This window comes from Bison bison, unplaced genomic scaffold (assembly GCF_000754665.1).
Source record: "Bison bison bison isolate TAMUID 2011002044 unplaced genomic scaffold, Bison_UMD1.0 scf7180017864527, whole genome shotgun sequence".
Classification (NCBI taxonomy): Eukaryota; Metazoa; Chordata; class Mammalia; order Artiodactyla; family Bovidae; genus Bison; species Bison bison.
In genome coordinates this window covers 11332509-11343286 of record NW_011495078.1, presented here as the reverse complement: position 1 = coordinate 11343286, position 10778 = coordinate 11332509, and the positions used below count along the sequence as shown (strand labels likewise).

General features: G+C 39.4%; 2 protein-coding genes across 2 annotated transcripts in view; one reads left to right on the top strand and one right to left on the bottom strand.

The window, feature by feature from the left end:
- The window catches only part of UBAC2 (UBA domain containing 2), a 143575-nt gene that overhangs the window by 8934 nt on the left and 123863 nt on the right, over positions 1-10778 (top strand). The gene's annotated exons all lie outside the window — the stretch shown is intronic.
- Positions 1851-6391, bottom strand: GPR18 (G protein-coupled receptor 18). The gene is made up of 2 exons (XM_010831492.1): positions 5376-6391; positions 1851-3013 (listed from the first exon to the last, which is right to left on the bottom strand). The coding sequence occupies exon 2, from the start codon at positions 2977-2979 to the stop codon at positions 1981-1983; it is 999 nt and encodes a 332-aa protein (XP_010829794.1). The 5' UTR covers positions 2980-3013; positions 5376-6391; the 3' UTR covers positions 1851-1980.

Below are 10778 nucleotides of genomic sequence, written 5' to 3'. Positions count from 1 at the left end.
CAATGCTGAATAAAATTATTTTTAATTAACTGTTTTTGTTTTTTTGTGAGAACCGTGACATACATTTTCGCTTTTTTGACTTTGTGTTGATAAAGACTTTAGTTGTATCATGTGCTCTCAAATTCTTCTCATCAAGAAAACTCATTGCAGAGAAGTTGCATTTAATAAATTATGTAAGAGCAGATTAATCTGTATAGGTGAGAGTAGGCTGTGACTGTATAGCACATATCGAATAGAGGTTTCTCTTGTTTTAGCAATATTCACTTAATGATATTTAAGTGTCTTGCTCACTCGACTAATAAAGCTAAAAAATTCAAGTGGTTTTCTCTCAGTACCATCTTGACTCCTTTTCGTTATGTAGCTATGAGAATGTTTACATTCTGTGAGCTTGTTTGCTTTTTACTATTGAGAAATTGGTGCTTGACATGAAAGGAGAGCTAAACTTGGTTTCTAATGCTGGTGCTTTAGCCGAGCAAGTCACATAACCTATGTGGACCTCATTTTCTTTATATTTAAAGCAGAAGGACTAGACAGGAAGACCATCTAAGAGATCTTCTGGTACGAAAATGCTATTTTATGATTGGGTTCCTTTGTGTTTATCTCTTTTTTTTTCTTTAAGAATATTTATTTTCCCATGTTATAGAAATATATTTATAGCCAGTGCATTTATCTGATTCTTAGTCCCATTAGGAGATGATCATGCTAAGAGTCATGCAGGCTATTCGGCAAAGAGGAAGTTACTGCTGACTCATTTATGTGCTTTTATAATATTTAGAATAGTATGTTTACAGATTATAGTTGACTTCCTTTCCTTTTTAAATGGAGAAGTCACTTGGTTACTTCGTTAGGAGGAATTAAATGATAAGGCTTGGATATGAATCCAAGCCTAAGTTTTACTAGTCTCTGACTAGTAAAACAGTCAATCCTAAAGGAAATCAACCCTGAATACTCATCAGAAGGACTGATGCTGAAGCGTCAATACTTTGGCCACCTGATATGAAGAGCCCACTCATTGGAAAAGACCCTGATGCTAGGAAAGATTGAGGGCAAAAGGAAAAGGGGGCAGCTGAGGTTGGGATGGTTAGAATAGCATCACTGACTCAATGGACATGAATTTGAGCAAACTCTAGGAGATAATGGAGGACAGAGGAGCCTGGTGTGTTGTAGTCCATGGGGTCACAAAGAATAGGACGTGACTTAGCAACTGAACAACATATTTCACCATATAGCAGAAACCTTATGTCATGGGAATGAACTTAGATTATTGGGCAGAAATAGGGTCTCAGGTTCGGTTTCCCCCAGTAGTCTGAAGTAGAGTCTGGCGCATACTAGGCTCTCAGTAAGTATTTATTGAGTGGCTGTAGTCTGTTTCCGAAGGAAAATGAATTCAGTGGAGGGGAGGGTTGATGGCAATGACCTATATCACGCCTCGGGTGTTTGCTTCTGCAGATTTTGCTGTACATCAGTAACAGTGATGTGTTGAATATAGTTGTTTTTATAGGAATCCCAGAAGTTTTATGTTTAGAACACAAAGAACTGAACTTAGACCACCATTTCTGAGTGTAAATCAAACCAAAAGGAGCTGCATCTAGTTGGAAAATAATTCAAATTATTTCAAACAGTAGCTCAATTATTTGAGATCATGTAATTCTTATTTGCACATAGGGTTAAATCCAAACAGTCAATGATGTATTTAGATAAGGCTTGAATCTGAAACAGGAATTGGATGCTTTTCTCCCAGTCATTCATGCAAGTATTTTATGTAAGTTTTTAATATAAAAATAATGAACTAGAATGTTTCAATATATTTAATAATGCTACCACCATAATAAGATCCCACAAAAGAGGAAGGGTTTTTTAAGTTTATTTTATTGTTTTTTCCAGGAGAGAAGGGACTTGGTGATATCCTAGAGAATATCCACTGACCCTAAGATAGATAGTAAAGTGTATTTAAAGAGCTTGAAGGCAAACAGTGACGATTCATAACATTTCACTGTTTATGTTGCTTAGTGACCGTAAGCTACCTGAGCGGAAGCTCTTTCTGCGCACGCTCCGAAGGTAATTACGGTAGAGCATGACGCTAATGACTCGAGCCTGAAATTGTTTCGAAACGATGTAGTAGAGAATCACGTCCAGACAAGTGCTGAGGTTCATGAGGAAGGTGGTGAAGGCTCCCCAGGGGTTGTAGCTGTTCTCATCCCCTCCCAGCATCAGGAAAGCAAAGCAAATGTGGAAGGGCATGAAGCAGACCAGCACCTGCACCATCAGCGTGATGATGATCCGGATCGACTTCTCCTTGACCTTTGGCTTCAGCTTAGAGGTCTTACCGTGAAGGAGACTATGGATAATGACCAAGTAGCACCCAATCATGATGAACAGAGGAATCAAGAAAAAAAATATCAGTCGAGTGAAGTTCAGCGCGTTAATAGCTTTTAAGTAAATGATGTCAGAAATCTTGAGGCAGGTAGGGGGGGTGGAGGAGGCTGTGTCTGGGTCTTCATAGAGCAGCAGGAGTGGGATGGTGGTGGTCAGGGTCATTATCCAGACGCCCACACACGCCATCACGGCCTTGCACGTGTTTTTAAGTTCCTTGGCATATTTCGGCTGTACGATGGCCATGTATCTGTCAGCACTAATAAAGGCGAGAAGCCACAGAGCAATACTCGGGTAAAACACTGTGAGAGCCCCAAGAATCCGGCAAAAGTACTCTCCAAAAGGCCATTCACCTTTTGCGTAGTAAAGCATCCGAAAGGGTAAGCTCATTATAAACACCAAGTCCAGTAGCGCCACGTTCATCATATAGACGGTCACAGTGGTTCTCTTCTTGGTGGTGCAACTGAAAACCCATAAGGCGGTGACGTTGACAAATAATCCAATGATGAAGATGCAGCTGTAGAAGACGAGGGCTGCCACCTTGTATTCATCTGGATGTGGGTCGATAGGAAGGCCAGGTTGAGCTTGACTGTGAGGGGTGGTCATCTTACAGCTCGTTGGTGGGCATGACACTTAGAAACTGTAAAAGAGAAATAGGAATGAGACCTTAGTTGAAAAATAAATGCTTAACATTCTTACATTCAGCTTGGCATGTCAGTGGATTTTGAGAGTACTTTATGTCATAGAGTCAATATATGTGTCTTAGTATTTGTTAAGAAATACACTCCCTGGATATTACTGCTAATATGTACTAGCCCATTAGGATGGTCTGGTGTGTCACAATGCACTGGCCAGTGTATTCATTTTCTGTCTCCCTGTAGTATGGGATTGGGTAGCCGTTGTTCCTGTATTAGGTATCCTTTGTTAGGGACTACTTGGGGAAAGGCCATTCTGAATTTTGACTCTTAAGCTTGTCACTTTTTATCATCTTTATTCTGTTTAAATATTTGGTAACTCAGTAATGTCTGATTTTTATTAAGTATAATTTTAATATATAATGGATTATTACTCATTAAATATAAAACATTAATGTATAAATTATGTACTAGAAAGTAAAGAAACCATACAGCTGGTTGACTATCGAATATTGAGTTCTCAAATGTCCTCATTTGAGAGCTGGAGGCTTTCCTTCTTACCGCTGTGTTGTCTGCACTGCCTGATGCATACACAGTAGGTGCTCAGTTTGCTGGATTGATGGCTGAGTGCAGGAAGGAACCTTTGGCAGGGTGACCCACAGTAGCTACTCTCTAGTTTGTCAATGAAATATTGCTTAATTGGCCATTAAATCTGCTTTTTTTTTTTTAAAGTGGCAAACAGTTCTTAATAGCATCATGTTCTAAGCTATCGTAGATTAGAAACAGCAGTTCTTGTGCCATGGTGTACAGATTAAGAGCTTGACTCTTAAAAACAACAGACAGGCTAGTTTTTAACGTGCAGTTGGGACTGCCTAATGCTGAATCCTCCAGATGGTGTTTATCAGTGTCCCAGAAGGAGATGTCACGGCCTCAGAAGAGCACAGAGCGCACCACCTTGAGAATAAGCTGTTTCTAGGATAGTAGCTTTCACCTCCTCACTCTGCCTAGATACAGAAGGGTAAGTATTGTTTGTCAATTTTAATTTTTTAAAAAAGGAGTGTCTGAGACAAGTAGTTATTAACAAGAAGTCACTCAGTGACTTTATGTGTTTACAGAAACTGTATAATTTCTATTCCTCACGCCACCGGCAATGCCCATTTCTACTGGAAAGGAGTTGTGATTGTAAATATCATTGACCCGCCACCCCCTGTGTGATACTTCCATCACCCACGATGTAACATCAGCAGCAGTGACTTTAAAAATAGACTTGCTACACACAGATGGAACCTCGTGGCATCCCCCTGAAATAAGGAGGTGTAAGAAAGTTTCCTTCAAAAATGTCACTTTGCAGAGTGGGCTTCCTCTCGTTCAGCTCTGAGGCTCTTTAGTGAAAACTGTGGGGGAGATGGGCCATCTGCTCAGTGACATCGTGGGCAGTAATTTAAAATTGATTAGAGCAGTTGCTGTGGACAGACAAGATAGGACTTTGTTTTCTGCCTCCCTCTCTCCTCCCTACCTTTCCGAGTTTGCCAAATATTTAGGTTAAATACGATTTTTGAAGTAGAATTCTATATATTTAAAAGCCTGTGTTAATTAAAATTTCCACATATTGGGGTGACTGGAATATTAATTTCTATAAAATGAGAAAAATACTACATAGAGAAGTTAAATCTCTAGTATCATACAAACATAATCATTTTAGAGACTTGGCTCTTATTTTTAACTTTCAATGAATTTTTCCACAATAGAAATTGTAATATAAATGACATTTTGTATCCTTTTCTCAGAACTCCCTCCACCCATCCTCATCGCTGATTTTTGTCCCAGAAATTCCTTACTTACAAACTTCTTCTGAATGAATCTTTTCCTCCTCATTGGGCTCAAGCTGACTTTATTATGTCATGAACAGTTGTGCTCATTTGCTTAAGGTTGACTAAAATCTGTGTGATGCATGTGTTTTAAAGGCATTACCATACAGGTTGTACTCCATACACACACATACATTTTTGGATAAATATTGAAAAACGATTAGCTTGTAAGTAGTGTTTTAAAAGCTTTCGACATTCTTTGAAACAGTGTAATTGAAAACCAAGTGATAAAGACTCCTGAAGATACTTACAATTTATTATATCAACAGTCTCTGTAAGTTGAAAAAAACTATGTTTACTATTAATGTAAAAAATACTGAAAATAAATGAAAATCATATTAATAACATAGGAAGATGACTGTATAACCCATTTGAAGGTCCTTCACCAACATAATTTCAGCAACATATTATTAAAATAAAACAAAGATCTTGAGAGTTAACAAATAAGTACAACATTACTTCTGATAATCTGTGATAAAAGTGATTAAATGCTACTTACCTCCTGACCATCAAAAGGCTGTTTGAGAAGAACATTTTTCGGTAAACACAGTTCTGTAAAAGAGATATCTTTGAGTTGCTTGTGTTAAAATAGCTCTTTCTAGAAACCGTGTATTTAAGAAACGCTATATTTCTTTTGTTTTAGGCTCTTCCGTTGCTTTAAAAAGTTGTTTCAAATATAATACTTGGTATAGGACTTGGTACTCGCTCAGCTGCAATTGCTGCTTTGTCTCTTTCAGGAAGTGCTCGCTGAAATAAGGCTTTTTCAACTTATGACTTTGCCCTGGATGTGGTTTTTCTCTTTCACAAATGATTTGTTTATGAGGTCATGCTTAGCATAAGCTCCCTTTGAAATGATGGCATGTATTTAAGAGAATCACAGAAAAATGTCTTCACTTTGTTTACTTTGGTGCTTAAAGCCTGCATCATCTGTTGAAAGAGAATGGGATTTGATATTGACTAGAATAGAATTCATAGTATAATTTATTCACTTTCTAAGCTGTGTGACTTTGTTTAGTTACTTAAACACCATGAACCTCTGTTCCTACTTAGTTTCTGTAGCGCTAAAATAGAGATAATACCCATCTGGTAGGATTGTGAGGGCTCTAAACCAGGAAAGTCCAAGTGCTAAGGTGGCACTTGGTGGGAACCCTTTACTACGAGTTCCTAAAATCGTCGAATATCTACTTTTTGCTACTAAAATATCTCTAAATGGTAGAAATTTGGGCACCCTCAGTTACTTGGTTCAGCTTTGCACATACCTTTCCCTACTCTGGTTTGCTTTATTTTTTAAGTACCCAGTGTTTCATATCCCTTGTCTATCACATGGAAGACTGGAAGTAATTCCTTTGGCAAAAACATCCCTATGAATTGCTAAGAAAGGACTCTGGGAAGCAGCAATGGAAACACAGACATCGAGAATAGACTTATTGTCACGGCTGGGGGGTTGGAGAGAAGGAGAGGGTGGGAGTTATGGAGAAAGTAACACAGAAACATACATTAACATGTGTGAAATAGATAGCCAATGGCAAGTAAGACTCAGGGAACTCAAAATGGGGCTCCATAACAACCTAGAGGGGTAGGATGGGGAGGGAGGTGGGAGGGATGTTCAAGTGGGAGGGGACATGGTAAATCTATGTCTGATTCATGTTGATGTTTGATAGAAACCAGTGCAATACTGTAAAGCAATTATCCTTCAATTAAAAATAAATACCACCCCCCCAAAAAAAAAGGACTCTGGGAGTCTTGAGTGGAATAATTTACATATTAGGAGTATTTTAACCTAAGAAGGGAAGTGAAAGCAAAGAAAAGAGAAGTGAGCAACTCCAATCATTGCCTGCTTGGCTATATTAACTGTTTTTTCTTTTTCTTTAAAAAAAAAAATCATAATTTCATTTGCTTGTCCTAAAACTTTAATTATCTTTATACTTTGTTATGCATGACTTGTCAGCTTTTAAAAGGTATGTGAACTTAACGGTTTGGTTTTTTGATTTAAGACAACTTGTGGGCACATGCTCTTTTTTTCCTCCGACAAAACTGTAGTAAATCTGTGACTTACAAATTATTTAGACCCTTCCTTTGGTGATTAAAATACTTTTGATTGTGATAATGCCAGGTGAATGGGTTTTAGAAGCACAAGCAGCAACCCCGAGCTACAATTTCTTGTGTAAATGGAGATTCAAGGCCCAGTGAGGGCCAGTGACTTGCTGAGAGCTCAGATACCCAGGCCTAGTCTCTTCTGGTACCAAGTTCCTTACCCTCCCCTTTCTGCCCTGGCTGCTGTAAAGACTTTCCATTGGGAGGTGATTACATTGATTTATTCACTAGATGTGATAGGCTCATTGCTGAGTTACATTATAGTCAGTTTTTTACACACATTGTTATGTTTCATATGCAGGATAGGAGTTTGCTGTTTTACCTGGAGATAGGAGACTCTTACCTGCAGATCCAATCTTTTCATTGCCCTGCTTTCCTATAGCCTGTGACAGGTCTTCTAAAATTCACTGCTGGTTAGTGTTCTCCTGCTGCTGAAGTCAGCAGGTAGGGGAAGGCATAGATCTCATTAAGAAAAGGCCCCTTGTCTGCGCAGGGAGAATCCTTTCTCTGACTCGACAGTCTCTGGGGGAAGGCACCAAGGGACACAGCTTGAGGGTGGGCCCTGTCTTTCTCTCCATCCCAGCCTAGGCTGTTACACCAACCTGTGGTATCCCTTCCCAGCACACTCCCATCTCTTGGTATGGCTGGCTGCTATTTATCCTTAAAGCTTTAGGTTAGATGTTGCCTTTCCCACGAAAACTTCTCTGACCCCTGAAGCTGGTTGGTTATTTGTGCCTGTAAGGTTCTTTAGCACTGGCTTCTTACCCCTGTAGTGGCATGTATTTGTATTGTTATTGGGTCTTTACTTGCCTTTTATCCTCCTCTAAATTGAGGTCCTTGAGGGTTTGCATGTGTTGTGTATGTATGTGTTTAACTGCCGTTTAGTAAATACTGGTTGAACGTATGATTGAAAACATAGGTGAAGAAATCGAGGGTTGAGGGAGTCATGGATGAAATATTGAGCCCAGTGTCAGCATCAGGGACATTTTGACTTGCTAATGTGAAGGGAACTTGCCAATCGCAAGGAACAATAGAGACAAGACCACCCCCTCATCCCACCCCCCGCCCCTGACACTACAGCACTTAGCATTGCTCTCTGGGTTTCCAGGCTTCTCACAATAATTTTACGTTGGAAAAGAATTTCAGTTAAAAAAAAAAAAGAATTCCCCCAAACCATTTGGCAGCGAGTAAACAGTGGATCAAGAATTAAACTTGTATGTCTAGTTTGCTTCTTTAATACTTGAACCTAATGAATTTTTTATTCAGATGGAAGAACTTGTCTCATTCGGGGATCATTCTTGCAGCTTTAATTTCCTGACTTAGATTGGGATATGAGTGAAAGAAAATTGTCACCTTGCAAAAGAGGGATTTCACAAGAGTTCCCTTCACCTTATGGAACCATCCATTTCAGCTCCATTTTTGAATTCTGGTTTTAAGTACTAAGAGCCCCAAATGAATTTTTATTTTAGCCCTCGAGGCCAGTTTTAGAGCAAATATAATTTAGTTAAGCCAATTTTACAATTATCGGAAAGGATGTAGTTAATAGACTTACACAGTAAATCCCCATTATAAAAGCATGCTCTTATATCATGAGATTTTGTCTGTGCCACAGATAAAACTATATTTCTCATTCTTAACACATTTCTCTTTTCCTCAGTAGGTATGAGGCTTATCCTGGTTCCTCAGACCAGTATTAGGAGGAGGGCCCTGCTGTTGTCACTGTTTATCTTGCCCAGGCAGGTGGCCATCAGCAGACAAAGGCTCTAGAGCAGTGGGTAGATAGCCAGTCCCCACAAAGAAGAGGCGGGGGGCAAACAAGAGTGAGACTCCTGCCTGGCCCGGCGGCCTCCCGCTTAGATGTTAGGGATCTCTGCGCCCTGCCCCTTTTCTGTTCAAGTTTGCTTCTGAAGTCACTGCTCCTTTTTTTTTTTTGGAGGGGGCCAGATATGTCGCATAGTGGTTTCTGGATGAAAACGACTGAGACACTGTTTGTCTCCATCTATGTTACTGTAACTCCAACAACTTAACAGCTGTAGTCTTATAGCCAAACTGGTATCTACCTCCTTTCCATTTGATTTTCTAAACAGTATTGTAAATTGAGCATCTCCCAAATTCCTCTTCCTCGGCAATTTTTGTTCAGTTTCACAATTTTACAGACACATAGACAATCAGATGATTTACTTACCTCACAGCAAAGAAGTTGAGTCCAGATAACCAAAGTGATAGATAATTCTAGTTAGAATAGATCTAAACTGGCAATGAAAGTAGGGTTGCCTAAAGATATTAAAGATTCTTTCACCTAGAGGATCTTAGGATAAGGCTTCTTATGGCAGTGAAAGCACTCCTAGACCCCTTAAAATCCCAGGTCAGGAGTTTGTGGGGTGATGTTTCACTCACTGCCTGGAGAGTCATTCAGGGTCCCCGGGCACAACTGGTTGAGTGGAACTCTGGTTGTTGTGATATACTGGGCTGCCCCCTACAGAGTCTGGTCTCACAGTTAAAGGAGATAGTATGTGTAGAGAGAAATGAATTTCTAAGGGAAGATGTCTAGTAATATGGTAAAATAGCAGTTTAGAAGAAAAAGGTAGTGTGGAGAGTCAAGACTGGTAAAGAAATGAGAGTGTGTTATCGAGTTACTTAAATATCCAACCTCATGTACTAGTGTGTGTGATGGAGGCTTTTAGTATCTGTATTCTAAAAAGTAGCTACGTGTCTATAGGTTGAACGTTATTGGTTTTAAAAGAGTTACTTAGGATTTTAAAGAAAAAAATTATCTCTGTCGTTACTCTTATCTATATTATGGAAGGTAGAGAGTCATCAGGCAGAGGTCTAAGTGCTTTCCATGGGATCATAGAATTTAATCGTCATGCCAACAGCAAAGTATGTTGACACAATAGTAGTTTCGATGGTGTAACCCAGGGATGTTTACTCAAGATTCTCAGATTGTGAGATTGTGTTGTGCTCTTTCTCTATTATGGTGGTGTACTTTCTTTCAGTAAGTTTGCTGAGGTTGGTCCTACTTAGTAGAGAATAGTCAATGTAGTCATTCAATCTGTAGCAAAAAAAATCTTCTGAGGAAATAGAACTTCCTGTCCTATCCCTGTTTCTCACCAATGAGTTGGTATTCCCCAGGAAAGGTTTTGTAGCTGGATTCTGTCAGCCTGTAAATTTAATTTTGCAAGGGAGATTGCCGCCATTCAATGAGCCAAAGACTTTGAAGCACTCAAGAATGGATGTATCCAAATGGTCAGTAAACGTGTGTGAGTATGCCTAACCTCATAAGTAATCAGGGAACTAAAAATTGAAACTGTCATAAGGATGTTACTACCCACACACCAAAGTGGCCACAGTGAATAAGACTAATAAGAAGTGTTGGCGAGGGTATGGAGCAACCAGGAACTCTTGGGCATGGCCAGTGGGAGCTTAAATTTGGCAGACAGCTGGATATTAAGTACTAAGATGAAGATGCATACACCTGTGACTCAGATTCCACCCCTTGGTAGAAATGCATGTTCCCGTGTACCAGGAGATGATAGATAAGAGTGTTCATAGGAGCGTTATTTCTAATTGCTCCAAATTAGGAACCACCCACATGTTCAGCAACTGTAGAGTTGATAAATCAGTTGTGTAAACAGTTTTCTGCCTTTCACAATCAAAATGGATCATACAGGAGATGCATGTAACAGAATGGACAAATGTAGTGTATATGGTGTGAAGTGAGAAAAGCCAGACACAAAGGAATTCATACTGTACGATTCTATTTGTATGAATTTCAGAAAGTAGGCCTGGAGAAGGCAATGGCAAAGCC

Coding starts and splice junctions, on each gene's coding strand:
- GPR18 (XM_010831492.1), bottom strand. CDS start 2,979: ATGACCACCCCTCACAGTCAAGCTCAACCTGGCCTTCCTATCGACCCA.